Genomic DNA, 16,027 nt, shown 5'->3' with positions numbered 1-16,027 from the left:
TGGGAAAAGAGTGGGAAGGGGTGAGGGATAAAATTCGACTACAAATAGGGTATAGTGTATACTGCTCAGGTGATGGCTGAACCAAAATCTCACAAATCACCATTAAAGAACTTACTCATGTAACCAAACACCATCTGTTGTTCCCCCAACAACCTAGGGAAATAAAAAAATTAAAAAGCAAAAATGAAAAAATGTTACATGGGGAAAATATTTGAACAGGAAAACTACAGTTTAAAAGAAGTAGGCTAGGCACGGTGGCTCATGCCTATAATCTCAGCATTTTGTGGGGCCAAGGCAGGTGAATCACCTGAGGCAGGAGTTCAAGACCAGCCTGGCCAATATGGTGAAACCCCATCTCTACTAAAAATACAAAAATTAGACAGGTGTGGTGGCAGGCACCTGTAATCCCAGCTACTCGGGAGGCTGAGGCAGGAGAATTGCTTGAACCCAGAGACAGAGTTTGTAGTGAGCTGAAATCGCAGCACTGCACTCTAGCCCAGGCAACAGAGCGAGACACCATCAAAAAAAAAAAAAAAAAAAAACCCAATCACTATTATAAAATAATGGATTAATAGAATATGATTACCTCATTGACCAGAGAAAACAATCTTACACTAGTAATGACTATTCTTGGCTAAAGTGCCATGTCAGTGGGAGTAAAACTAACTATAGGCTTTTTGGAGATAACGTAAAGCTATGAGGTACTGTTATGTTTTTATTAAGTTTTATGTTTTATATGCCTTTTGACATGATTCCACTTACAGGAATTTACTCAATAAGAATACCTGCATATGTACATGAAGATTCATGTAACAAAAATGTTTATTTTAATGATGAAAAGGAAAAACTGTGCCAATAAAAACTAGGAAAAACAACCTAGTTGTTTATCAATAAAGTAGGTAAGAAGAAAACAGCCCCTGACATTACGGAAAAGGCCTAGCAGTATCAGCCAGGCCTTTGTTTTGTTATGAGCTGGATTGGCACTAACAAGTGTTCCGTTGAACAGGAATAGTTTCACAAAATGTAAACATCAGATAAGGCCTCTGAATGACTGTGATGGAGCAGGACAAAAACAGCAGCACTTCACAGTGATATCTGAACACAGATACAATAGGAACACTGTCAAGGCTACAAATATGACCAGGCCAATATAAGCAGCTGCAGCTTCCTTACTAATTATAGTATGAGCCTCAGTCTAGTCTTCTCTCCTTCTAGATAAGACTTACTAAGATACCATTACATAAACAACCAGTTTCCTGACAGTATTCAATCCAGAATAAAGCCTCACTTCCTTTAACCCTTCCTCCAAAATCACCCAACAGGGAAGACCAACCTTATAACAGTATCCTGTTTCTAAATCCTTTTACTGAACAGTCTGTGGTTCCCATGGTATGTGTTCTCCCTTACTGCAAAAGTAACAAATCCAACTCATTCAACCACAGATGCTTGCCTGGTATCTTTGTCTGGAGGGCATTGGCAGGAATGGTTAACTATGGAACATCCACCCTACAGAATACCAAGTAACTGTTAAATATACTGAGGCGGATTAATAATACTGACATAAAAAGATCTCCTAGATACTGATTTTTTTTTAAAAAGATGCAGAATACATACAATATGAATCCATATATGCCAAAACAAACATTATGATACGACAGCACAAAATATAGACAGACACACGCTGACCTGTTAAGAACTAGTTTACCATTAGGAAAATAAGACTGAAGTATAGTGGTTGGGGAGATCAGGAGTATGAGAAAATTTTCCCCTTCTGCTTCAAATACATTACTTTTTTAAGACCAAGCAACTTGTGGGTGATAGACATAATTTTAAAGGTATTAGTAAGATAACATGGGATGCTTTCCTCAAAACAGTTATTTCAAAGTAAAGGTTTCTAGTTGTCTCTACTACATGCCCCACACTGCATTTAATCTAATAAACCATTACTGGGAAGAATGTTGAGATAAACTTGTTAAATTACTATTCTTCATTTCATACACAATTATGAGCATTTTAAGTCATTTTCTTTAAAATATGTGATTATACATGACGGAGGTTGCTAGAAGTCTAATTATCAATCAGATAAATGGGTACAATATCCAACAGAATGATTAAGATACTTGAGTATCTAAATGTGAAAATTAAATTAAAACACAAAAGGAAACACTTAGTGGCGCTCTTACCTGCATTAATGACAGTTAAAGTAAAAGCAACCTAAATGTTTGATTGTTTAGATCTAATTTTCAAAGTACAGTTTAACTTTAACTGGACTATAAGCAATAAAATACCTTTTTCTGTAAATCCTAAAATACAGCATTTACTTATATCTGAATAATCTCTATTGACAATTTCACTACATGCCCTCATAAAAACACTTTATAGGCTTACATCTATAATGTCCAGGTCTCACATAATCATTTTCTTTTTCCTCACAAAAAGTTAATGTAACCATGTTCAAGGGCTAACACTGAAAATCATTCTAAGGCAACATTTCACAGCTGATGCAGGATTAAAATTTCACTGATGAATGGAATACTTACTGAATCACTATAATGTACAAGAATTGTATTAAATAAGTGCTTTGACTTTTTAACACGTCATGTATTTATCACCAAACTCTATGAAGTGAAAATTATTAACCACACTTAGAAGAGAGTTTCAAAAAGATTAAATAATTTGTCTGGAGCTCCACTGCTAGAAAATGACAGGGCCAAGATTAAAATCCTGATAAAATCTCCTCCAAAAGTTGGTTTTCTTTCCCCTACTCCACATTTGCTTGAGAATAAACCACTTCTCAAGATTTTCTAAATAAATTAATACTTCAGCTCTCAATGCAATTTCTAGTATACCCATCCCCAACCCCCCAAACCAACCTTGAATGTAACTACTATATTCAGTTTTTCTTCAGGCCTCTACACAGTATTTTTAATGCAGATTCCTCAGTCAATATAGATATAAAATAAAATTTATAATGCCCATATATTATATATAAATATCACTGTAAACAAATAATATATAAACTATATTTATAAAAAAAATCTTTAAACAGATTTTGGGGCCCTCTTAGTTGTAGCTACAAGTAGAGAATCTTTGAACTAACAAAGTATTTTTCTAATAAATATAGATTTATAGAAAGGGCTACTCAAGTTTAAAGAAATAAGCAAGTGGGGATACCATTTACTAGTATTATGAGACAATGACATTTAAAACTTTGCCCTTTTAAAAGGAAGTGATCTTTTTCTGGAGAAAGTCTTTTCATCATTAATAACCATTAACTTTATTTGGAAGAAACAATATAAAAAGTTCCTTTTTCCTTTTCTCTTTTTTTGTATTAAATGCACAATTCTAAGAATTGACCCCACTCTTTATTATTATTTTTTCTTTAATCAGGTATTGCAGCTCAGAAAATGTTACTCTGAAATAATGGCACTTCAACATGAAGCAGCCTCAAGGTCTTTCTGGCCTCCCTTCCCTTCCTGTCTCTCCCAAGCACAGGATGAAGTTATTCTCTGAAGTTCCTTCATCTACCTATAAACTGGACCTGCCAAAGAGAAACACAATTGCTTTCCCTGAAATTTCATTAACCAGAGAAGATTAAAACTTCTATCACAGAGGAAGAGGCTGAAAATTAAACACCCCACCTAGAGCTCAGATGAACTTAGTCACAAACCATTGTCTGCTCTCCATCCCATTCAATTTCCAAAGAAAGGTATTAACTAATCATCATCTGATCATTAGGCCCATTCATTCATTTCTTCCTAAAAATCATTTGCTATCCCGCATTTCCCCCATGTCCCCTACTGATCAAGCACAAGAAGGGTATGAATAATGGTATATAAGTATTTGTACCCCACTGGATTACAGGGTAGTCATTTTCCTGGATTCCGCCATGTACACATGTTAAAATATATTTATATGCCTTTTTCTCATATTAATCTGCCTTTTGTCAAGAGATTTTCAGCAAACCTTCTAAGAATAAAGGGGACACTTTGCCTTTGTCTCTACACAGATAAGTAAGCGGTCCCATAATAATTAACTCAACTGTGAAAACAAGCTGACATTCAGGCCTAGAGATGAACATACTGACATACGACTGAGTTCCTCTAACAAATGGTTGTAACCTGTCACTCCAAGATGTAGCCTCACACGTATATTCTTACAAATGAAATCCAGTAACTGCCCCTTAGACCTTTAAGTACAAATTAAAGAGGCAATATAAGATGACACTCTTTTAGTAGCAGAAACAAATTAGCTTTTCAGTTAAACAGAAAACGAATTATGACATAATTTCCTAAATATTAAGAAACGAAACACATTACTTTAAAATGAGCCATAATATCATATAAAATAATGATATATTTAAAAACCAAATTTTAAACACTTTTTTGCTTTCCCAAGGCCTTTTCTACTTCCTTGGCACACTTCCTCCCAAGGGACATTCTCTAAAATTAACGACTGCAAACCTACAAGTTAAATTTTCTTGTAAGTAGTGTATTCTGTCTTTATAAACCAGTATGTAGACCTGCTGCCACCTGCTGGCTCCAGACAGTCCGAAGACCAAGCAACTCATGGTTTTCAAGTCTTGGGTCCCACAGCATTCACTTTGACTACAACAGTTCAGGTATAACTAAGGTGGTCATTTGTACATCAGTCACAGAAAAGGAGCCTGTCTAGGATTTGTGCATGTGTGCCTTTGATGAAAATAAAAGAAAACAAAACAATGTATTAAACAATAAAATGGATATTGGAAGAGCTGTTTTCTGCTATAAGACAATAGTCTAGGCAGTGGTCAACATTCTCTACAGGCCTGCACCTGACAGAAACTCAAGAGTAGGTTGATTTCATTTGTGCTGATGAGAAAAATAATAAGAAATAAGTGCAGTATTCTTCTGTATCCCAGGTACAGAATTTCTTAATACCTGGTCATCCCTGGACCACAAGCAAAACCGTCTGAGGTGCTTGATAAAATAATAAATTATAAAATACATATTACAAAATTACCCTAGAAACACACTTTGAATAAACCCATTACTGCACAAAAAACTGAACAGGTGATTAGAGAACTAGCACTGAAAATGGTAACAGAGGCCAGGAGCTGTTGCTCATGCCTGTAATCCTCCAGCACTTTGGGAGACTGAGACAGGCTCTGTAGAACCTAGGGGTTCAAAACCAGCCTGGGCAACATGGTGAAACTCTGTGTCTATTAACACATAATATCTGTCTCTATTAACAAGAAATAAGGAGAACTGGTAGAGCACTGTGGCATTCTGGAATCAATGAGTTTAAATCCAGACTATTAGAAATATCTCTATGCCTCAGTTTCCTCAACTATAAGATAATAATAGTATCTTGTATATCAGGATAATATGAGGATATTATTCTATGACATAGGATCCACAGGATCCACGGTTCTGTGGATTAAACAGTATGTGTAAAGTGTTTAGAATTGTTCCTGATATGTAATAATCTCTACTCAATAAAAGTTACCTGACATTATTATTTATTCTTATCATACAGTTCTACTGCTCTCAAAGAAGGAATATGTGCAAAAAACCCAGCCAGTGTTTGTCTACCACAAAGTGATACCCCAAAGCATATGCCAGTAATATCTCTTCATATTTGCATAATGCCTTCCACTTTTCAAAGCATTTTCACACATCTTGCTTTAACTTCTAAAAAACCTTATCATTATGCTTATTTTCTACTAGGAAACTGAAGCCAAGGATATATGGAGACTGCTGTACCCTTTTTGTCAGCTACATATTACCATGTAATAGTTACCTGTATACTCATATTAGCACCTAAAAAGTATTACATACAAGTTACCTGAACTTATATGTATAATTATACATATAAATACTTGAACATATTAAAAGTAATGGCAAAACTATTATTTTTGCACCAACCTATACATTAGTGTCCTACACAGAGCAGATTTTCAACAAACATGTTAAAATGAACTCATTTGGTAAGTCTGTCTTAAATGTCTACTTCCTTTTCAACTAACTACCCTACCTCCCTAACAATAAGTATTAGAGCTACATCACATGTGCCACGAGATACCTATGGAAAAGTAAAAGAAATTATGAATATGGATGGTACTACAAAAATTAACACTTTCAGATCTACCATAATGTCATCCGACTTCCTGAGTCAGAAAATTGGTAGAATAAATGTTATTGGCAAACTTTCTGGTACAGTAAATGCTATGAACAAATGCCCTATTCATCAACACAAAAAGGATTAAGGAAAAACTTTCATGCACATACACACAGAACTCTACATCAAAATCTATTTGATCATTAAAATCTATTTGATCAGAGAGATCAGAGCATAGCCACTCATAAAATGCATGTCCTATCACTTTAGTTGGCTTATACACATTAGGCCTAGATAGTAATTCTTGGTAGAACATGGGGCTAGCAAGAAAAAGTAACTAATACCTAAGAGAGTAAGAGGCCAGACTGCATCTCCTCTGATTCAACAAGAAACAATCCGAATTTTATACTATCTGTTTTAGGAATCACCTGGAGGAAAATATTTATCATTACCAGGAAATGTCTAACTCCTTTCCGAACATTTTGAGATAAACACTGCATTGCCAATACAGAACTCATACAAATACTTGGATTAGAAGTAACAGGAGGAAGATCCTATTCAGAATGCAAAGCCAACTCCCAACAGTAATAACGAACTTTACACAGCTATTATCCATTCAACAAATATATTGATCAAATCTTCTGCTGGGTGCTAGAACCCATGGCCTCGTCCAGGGGTTGGTAAACTACAGTCCACAAGCCAATTCCTGCCCATTTTGTTCTTGTTAATAAAGGTTAGTTAATTGGAACATGGCCACATTCATTTGCGTATAAACATCTATGGCTGATTTCACACTACAACAGCAAAAGTGAGCAACAAGAGACTGTTTGGCCCACAAAGCCTAAATTAGCTTGCCTTGTGCAAAAAAGCATATCAACCTCTAGACCAGATGAAGTTCATAGCACATGTAGATTTGAGAGCCAATGGTGTGAATATTCCTGGGGGAATAGAGGTAAGATGTCACGGCAAGCATGCTAGATGACAAAATGGTTACCTGGGACTTAAGTAAAGATTGCAAAGCAGACTGACACTGAATTAAAAGTACGCTCCAGATAGTTAATCGATGAGAAAAGGACCAGAAGAAATAGGATACAGCGCATGTCTCAGGAATTGCAAGAGTTTAGTATGGCTAGAATGCAGTATACAAAGTGCTGTAAGGCAAGGTTGGAGAAAACTTGGCATATAAACGTACATGCGAAGATGAAAAGTTTATTTTAAGCATATATATCATTTTGTGTTTATACTTGCAAAAAACAACAACAAACAACCTACCACCTCTTGAAAGACACACAAAACCTGTAAAGAAATTGCAGGGGATATAATGGACACTGGAGACAGGATAGATAAAAGATGGGATCAAGGAGGCTCCACTAAATACCTTTTAAAACTTTTTTGTTTTTTAAATTACATGAACACATTGCCTATTTTTAAATTACATATTAAAAACATGGATTTTGCCATGAAGGAAATATTAAAAGAATTTCAGCAAGTGATAGTAATAAACACGCAAATTAGATAGACTACTCTGTAGATGCAATGCACAGGAGGGCTAGACGGAACAGAGTACTTGGGAAGCTATTAACAGATTACTGGCTGTTTGAAGCAAATATATTAACAATGTATTGTGGAGTTTCCAACATACAAAGGTGTAAAACATACGATAAAATTAGCTCAAACAGTGAGAGCGTAAGTGAAAGGAATTATATTGTTGTAAGGTTTTCACATTGTTTTTAAAGTAAAAGAATACTAATTAGAGGCAGACTGTGGTAAGTCAAGGAAAACACTATAATCTCTGTATCAACCATTTAAAAAATAATACAAACTGGTTTAAATAAAAAGCCAAAGGAGGAAATTAAATCGAGTTCTAAAGACATTTTTTAAAAAAGAAAAACTGTGATTAACTCCTCCCGCAAAAAAGTAGGAACAGAGACACCAAGGAACAAAGAACAAACAGGGCATAATGAGAAGAGCAAGATGGTAATATCAACCCAAGAATATCAGGAACTAGATTAAATTAAGTATAAATGTAAGCCCTCCAATTAAGAGAGAGATTGTCATATGGAAAAAATAAGAACCAACCAAATGCTCTTTATGACACATACTTTAAAAACAAGAGCACTGATAAATAGAAAAAGGACAGAAGAAAAATACTAATTTACAAAAAGCCAGAATTAACTGTATTAATACCAAAGAAGATTTCAAGACAAAAATTATTCACAGAACCTAGAGATAAACAGAGATACTTTATAATGCTAAAAGAATCAGTTCAGTATAAACGAAACAATCCTAAATGTTTGTACAAATTAAGATAGTTAAAAAAACATAAAGTAAAAACTAAAACAAAAGTAAATTCACCATTATAGTTGGGGACAATACCTCACATAGGAAAAGGAGACATGAACAGTTACATCAGTATTAACAATATATAAAATACATGAGAGTTGTTGCCCAATGGTGAGAGTGGAGGTAAGTGTAAATAACAAGATCAAAGAGAAAAATTAAAATTGAAATAAGAAATGGAGTATTACATAGATAGGATTCCATATACTACAAGTATGTGCACCTCACTTCTCTGGATATTAGATTCAAAAGGGAAACTTAATTATCAAATTTGCTTGATATTAATACATAGATTTATTATTACATACATGTTTCTCTTACCAGCATTACTGTTAAATTCATAATTCTTCCAAGGGTATCAATATAGTAGACACTGTCTTGATACCATGAATCACAGTGCAGGTAATTATACATTCCAAAAGCATGCATGTGTTCCAGTGTATATTGATCATCTCGAAGTTTTACCTCTGCCACAGCTGAAATACAAGGAAAGCAAACATAAACATCAAGAGTTTTGCCTCAGATAGTTTCTTTCTGTAGAATGCCTAGAAGGCAAAGAAACCACAGAATGCCAGTCACAAAGGCCTTCAGGACAATTCAGTATATGATTCTTTCAAAGATAATTTCTAGGTACTGTGTACAGAGGATAAACAGTAAGTAAAACTGATACGGTCCCATGTCCTTACAAGACTTACAATACAGTGGCCACAGGAAGTAGGGGATTTTATGTCATGACCCTCTTTTAGGCACCTCTAATAATTATGAATAAAAAGAACAGAAATTCTAAAATGAAGAATCTCCCATTTCCAGGAAAATGTTAAGCCCAATTTATGAAATGTTTATATACTTTAAAAATGTTTTTATATACTATTATCTCATTCATTTTAATACAACTTAAGAAATTAACTTTCAAAATCTCATTATACAGTTATATAAATAAATGTAAACACAAATAATGACTTCTCCAACGTTATACTACATCTTTTCCAAGGGTACAGAGCAAAACAGTATCACAGTTGGACTAGATACAAGATCTCCTGCTTAGAGAACAGGGATTTCTTCACTTAAGCATTAGCTGCCCCCCTAAGTTTAAATCTAACAAATGTGATCTCTTCCTCCTACTCCTCCTGCCCTTTCATGAAGATGGAAACTTTTATGGCTCAGAACTGCTCCTGATCTGGATTTAATTTCTGCCTCAACAGGAAACATATAAATGGATTATGCTGGGCCAATATCCTACCCTAATATAAAACTCATTTTACTGTATTCTGATTACAACTGTTTTCTTCTTCCCTAATATAAAACTCATTTTACTGTATTCTGATTGCAACTGTTTTCTTCTTCCCCCAAATGCTCACCGGTTCCTACTTCCAATACCACTTTGAGTCCTGCCTGACTTATATTCATTTATACAGCAACTAATAAAAATTTAAAAATAAATAAATAAAATTTCAATAGGCATCGATGACACAGTGATGAGCCAAGAATGGAATCTTGCAAATTAGCACTTATGATACAGTGAGGAAATGGGCATTAGTCAAATAATCATATAAATTGTATACATTTTTTATGAAATAAATTTTATATAATTAAATTGTGATAAAGAATAATCACTGGGTAACATGAGAACACATAATGTAAGAGTTCTACTTGGGGAGATTAATGAAAGCTTTCCAAGGTTTGAGCCAAGATATAAAAGATAAGAAAGCATTAACTTAAGGAAAAGTATTTTAACCAAGAAGGTGAAAGACTTCTATAAGAAAACTACAAAACATTGATGAAAGAAATTGAAAAGGACACAAATAGACATCTCATGCTTATGGATCAGAAAAATTAGTATTGTTAAAATAACCATATCACTCGAAGCAATCTATACATTCAATGCAATCCCTATCAAAATACCAGAAACATTCTTCACAGGAAGGAAAAAAGCAATCCTAAAATTTGTATGGAACCACAAAAGACCCCAAATAGCCAAGGTAATACTGAGCAAAAAGAACAAATTTGGAGGCATCATACTAACTGATTTCAAAATATACTACAAAGCAATAATAACCAAAACAGCATAGTGCTGGTATAAAAACAAACATACAGGTCACTGGAACAGAATATAGAATTCAGAAATAAATCCATGTACTTATAGCCAACTGATTTTTGACAAAGGTGCAAAGAACACACACTAGGAAAAGGATACCTTCTTCAATAAATGATGTGAAAACATATACTGGGAAACGGATACCTTCTTCAATAAATGGTGTGAAAACTGGATATCCATAGCAGAAGAATAAAATTAAAATAAAAATAAAATCTCACCATATGCAAAAATCAACTCAAAAACTATAAAAATACCAAAAGAAAACAGAGAAGAAATGCTTCAGGATATAGGTCTATGCAAAAATTTTATGGTTAAGACCTCAAAAGCATAGGCAAGAAAAACAAAAAGACAAATGGGATTATACTTAACCAAAAAATAAAACAAAACAAAAACTTTCGCACAGCAAAAGAAACAAACAACCTAGTGAAGAGACAACCTATAGAATGGGAGAAAATATGTGCAAATTATTCAGTCATAAGGAATGAAAAACTTTTTTTGCTGTTGAAGCAAAAAAAAAAAAAAAAAAAAAAAAATCCCAGTATAAAGAGGGCAAAGATCTTAATAGACATTTCTCAAAAGAATATATATATATAGCCAACGGGTATATGCAAAAATGCTCAACATCACTAATTATTGAGGAAATGCAAATCGCAATCACAATGAGATATCATCTTCCTCTAGTTAGAATGGCTATTTTCAAAAAAAATACAAAAAAAAAGTAACAAATGCTGGCAAGGACACAGAGAAAAGGGAATGCATAATCTGTCAGTGGGAATATAAATTAGTACAGCCATTATGGAAAACAGTAAAGAGATTTCTCAAAAAACTAAAACTATAACTACTATACCACAATCGGCACTCCCACAAATGAATATTTATCAAAACAAAAGATAGTATACCAAAGGAATATCCGCACTTTCATGATTACTTCACCACTATTTACAAAAGCCAAGACATGGAGGAAACCTAAGCGGTCTTCAAAGGATGAAGAGAGAAAGAAAATGTAGTATATACACACACTGAGATACCATTCAGCCATAAAAAGAATGAAATTCTGTCATTTGCAGCAACACAGATAGAACTGGAAGTCATTAAGTTAAATGAAATAAACCAGGCACAGAGCCGGGTACCGTGGCTCAGGCCTGTAATCCCAGCACTTTGGGAGGTCAAGGCAGGTGGATCACGAGGTCAGGAGATCAAGACCATCCTGGCCAACATGGTGAAACCCTGTCTCTACTAAAATATGAAAACCATATTAGCTGGGTGTGACAGTGCATGCCTGTAATTCCAACTACTGGGGAGGCTGAGGCATGAGAATCGCTTGAACCCAGGAGGCGGAGATTGCACTGAGCCGAGATCATGCCGCTGCACTCCAGCCTGGGACACAGCGAGACTTCATCTCAAAAATAAATAAATAAATAAATAAATAAATAAATAAAATAAACCAGGTACAGAAAGGCATCATACATGCAGCTAAAAAAGTGGATTTCATGGACGGGGAGAGTAGAAAGATAGTTACCAGAGATTGGGAAAGATAGGGGTGGCGGGATGAAGGGAGGTTGCTTAATGGCTACGAACATACAATTAAAAGGATTAAGTTCTCACGTTTGACAGCTCAGTTGGGTGACTACGGTTAACAGCAATATATTGTATATTTCAAAACAGCGAGTACCAAAATAGCTAGAAGATTTCAAATGTCCCCAACACAAAGAAATGGTAAATACTGAAGGTGATGAACACCCTAAATACTGATTTGATCATTACACACTGTATGCATGTATCAAAATATAACACAAAATCCCATAATTATGTATCAATTTAATATATTTTTAAAATAAAAAATACATGTATATACATGCACACCCACAACTCTACTTATTCCAGACAGAAGGAAAATCTGTAAAAAGTAGGAAGAAAAACTTGGGTTCAAAGAACACAAAGAAGTCCACACTGTTCAAAGAAGGCCACACTGGCTGAAATGCACAGCAACAAGGGCACTTGTACAGGAAAGGTTGCAATAAACGAAAACTCGACAAGAACTGGATTATGAACGGCCTGTATTTATTTTTGTTGACAAATTCCATTTAAAAGAATTCATTAACGGTTTTTAAGCACAAGAGTAAAGTTCAGATTTGAGTTTATAAAGAAGTACTTATAACTATAATATGGAAAACAAATTAGAATAAAGCAGGGTAAATCCAGGAAGATCCACTAGAAAGCTACTGCAATCTGGTTGAGAGATGATGGAAACATTTCACAGGTAAAAATCCTAATTATGATAGATTTGATAGAGGTTGAGGAAACATATAACACAACTTATTTACAAGGAACAGTTAGAAATATGTATTCTACTGATTAGGAGGAAAACAATCATCATTTCTTGGTTTTCTAGCACCACTGTGTGGATGAAACTAGATACTGCAGGAAATGTGCATGGTAACAAAAGGGCCTGAAGCAGTAATATTAGACAATGATAAAACAAATACATTTTCTTCATATCTGTGCAAAGACCTCTAGGCAATCCTCAACCACCTGGAGGCTTCTTAAACATCTGCCTTATTACAACACTTCATGATTGTTTCATTCCAACAAGATAATTTATGTAAGTTATTAAGACACAGATGTGAGTCTAGGCCACATTACATGCTATTTTGTAAAACCCCTGTAAGGCACAGAAAAAGGACACCTCTCCGGTCCCAAATGAGAAAGGAAAAGTTATCACATGATGATGACCACATCAATTATCTTGTTTATAAAAGTTGGACGCAGAGCAACTGAAAGTAGAAAAGCAGTCTCCAGACTGTGACAGTTCTTAGCTACTGGCAGAGCTCTTTTGCAGAGTTCTCCCAAAAAAAAGAAGTAGGGAGCAGCGAGGCTTTCATCTCTGCATAGATCTTTGTAAGGGTTGAAGAGGAGGAACTTTTTACAGAGAAGCCAGTGTAGTAAATATTTTTATTATTTAATGATATCTTGCACTGAAAATAAAAGAGCTTTGCTGAAAAATCCAATATGGATTAGTCTTCTAAAAAGAACTTAAGGCCTCACAAGAAGAGAGTCTCCCTTAACATTTGCCCAAATCCTTACCGAACCTCAAAACCTAGTTTTTCACATGAAAACCACAAAGTCTCATGGGACCTCAAAGACCTATAGTTTTTCATTCATAAATTATTTATTGACTATCTACTACATGTACCAGGCATTGTGGTTGGCATTGGGCACACACAGGTGAATAAAATAGACCTATCTCCTGAATAAAACAGACCTGTCTCCTGCACTAATGGTGCTAACAATGATATTCATTACTGTTTCTTGGCTTCTCAAAATACTCTATTACTCGAACCACATGATACCGCCGATATTTAACTCTTTGACACCAATTAAATATGATGCAGTCTAATATTTACATAGGCAAAGTACAATAATTTTTAAAAAGGGAGAAGAGAGAGGCAAAGAACATTAACTTACAAAGGTCACTTCGTGGACCACTTATCTTCTAGAATCAATTCAATAAGTCTTCTTTTCACCTAGTTACTGAGGTTGCTATTTGTTTATGAAGGTGTAAAAAAGTAAAAGTACAAGTCCACAAATTTTAAAGCGAGACTTAAAGAACACGGGAGGACCAGAGTTAACAGCACTGCTCCCATAAAATTATTTTATGCACTACTTCTTTGGTAACACATTCATGTGGCTATCTTCCCCATCTTTTCCTCCATAAAGGTAGAGAGGAGTTTTATAGTCAACTCTACATAAATACAATGGTTACGTGGCTTTTCCCTCCCTTTACTCTAACTGTAGTGCAAATCTTCACCAGCTTTTCTTCCCCCTGCTCTGAAGAAAGAAAAAGGCCAGAGTGACCACAAAGATCATTAGAAAAAGCATGAGCTTTAGGGTCAGCTTTGCCACTGATGAACAGCTTGGTTAAGTTAGCTCATCTTATTGCCCATTTCCTTATCTATAATAAAGGCTAGTAATACTAATTGTACAAGAGCATCGACAAGCTTCAATTGAAATATGCAAGGCATTTACTATCAATGCATGGCACATAAGATTAAGCATTGATTTCCCTGTTCCTTTTCTCCCATCCAAGGCTAATTCCCACACAGGTGTTTATGATTCAATTTCCTCCTGCCAGAAGTTACCTCGTCTCCACTGGTGTTTCCCCTCCACTTACATATGCTGAAACTTCCCCACTCGCAAAATAAACAAATAAAAAAGGCTTCCTTTTCTCTGCCTGGCCACTAAAGCAGAGCTCTCCCCTACCCTGTTCTTCTCGAAGTTCTTTAAAAGGCCGTCTATACATCCATTTTCTCACTATCTTCATTAGCCCTTTTCAATCGTTTCTAGCTCTATCATTCTACAGAAATCCTTTTTTCACTTAAAAATATACATTGAACAACTTTTGTTCGCAGCCAAGATGGAAGAATAGGAACCAGATTTATCTTTCCACCAGAAACATCCAATAAGATGAAATAAACCAGAGAAAGTTAAATGAAACAACAGTTTTCAAGACATAAGACATCAAGAACAACGGAGACTTAGGAGGTTAGCCCTACCACCAACCTAGTTTACTGCCTTGAGGAGTTTCCACACCACAGCACAAAGAAGGGAAAGTGATGTATAGTCAACCTTACATAAATACAATGGTTACATGGCTTTTCCCTCCCTTTAACTGTAGTGTAAATCTTCACTAGCTTTTCCTCCCACTTCTCTGAAGAAAGAAAAAGGACAGAGTACTTGTATGTAGAGTTGATTTCAACCTCCCTGAGCTGAAGAAACTGGGCTGCCTGGGGAGATCAAGACAGCTATAGTTCATGAGACAGTGTAGCAGAGAAAAGACAGATGCAGAGAGAAGCCCAGAGATCTGAGAGTCTGCCTCAAGTACTCAAGAGTACTAATGGCATGTGTTTGAGGCGACTACCCCAGGCTAGAGAAAGAATCATCTGAAAGGGTTGATGAGAAATCCTCGGCACTCACACAAGGCTAGGAACCATAACTGTTCCCAATAAGCAGAATGGAGAAAACCCTTAATTTCCATACACAGGAAAGTCTTGCCTCGGTAGTGGGAAATAACTCTAGACTGAGCACTGCGCCTGACCGGACTAACAAATCGTAACAGCATGAGCCAATGGAATTAATCTGTTTCCAAGTAACTCAAGTACATTCCAGAAAAAAAAATCTCAAGAACATTATAAAAATACAAAAATAACCTGCATCTAACAAGTTAAAATTCACAATGTCTGGCATCCAATCAAACATTACCAGGTATGCAAAGAGGAAAGAAAACGAAATCCATAATGAAGAGAATTACCAATCAATAGAAGCCAATATAAAACTGACATGGAAGCTACAATTCACAGAGCAAGATGTAAAAACAATTACTGCCAAGTGTACTCCATGTATGTTCAAAATAAATAAGTAGAAGCAAAAAAGATGCAAAAGATTTAAGTCAAACTTCTAGATGTGAATATTGCAATGTCCACGATGAAAAATATA

The 16,027-nt window shown here is 35.2% G+C and overlaps 1 protein-coding gene across 2 annotated transcripts in view; it reads right to left on the bottom strand.

Annotated features, from left to right (window-relative positions):
• Nucleotides 1-16,027, bottom strand: part of NUDCD1 (NudC domain containing 1) — a 92,145-nt gene that overhangs the window by 70,820 nt on the left and 5,298 nt on the right. For both annotated transcript variants that reach the window (XM_011968373.1, XM_011968374.1), the window contains exon 2: nucleotides 8,761-8,915. In XM_011968373.1, coding sequence (XP_011823763.1) covers nucleotides 8,761-8,915 — 155 coding nt within the window. The remainder of the gene's footprint in view (nucleotides 1-8,760; nucleotides 8,916-16,027) is intronic.

Source organism: Mandrillus leucophaeus, unplaced genomic scaffold (genome assembly GCF_000951045.1).
Source record: "Mandrillus leucophaeus isolate KB7577 unplaced genomic scaffold, Mleu.le_1.0 Scaffold840, whole genome shotgun sequence".
Taxonomy (NCBI): domain Eukaryota; kingdom Metazoa; phylum Chordata; class Mammalia; order Primates; family Cercopithecidae; genus Mandrillus; species Mandrillus leucophaeus.
This window is presented reverse-complemented; position numbering and strand designations above follow the sequence as displayed.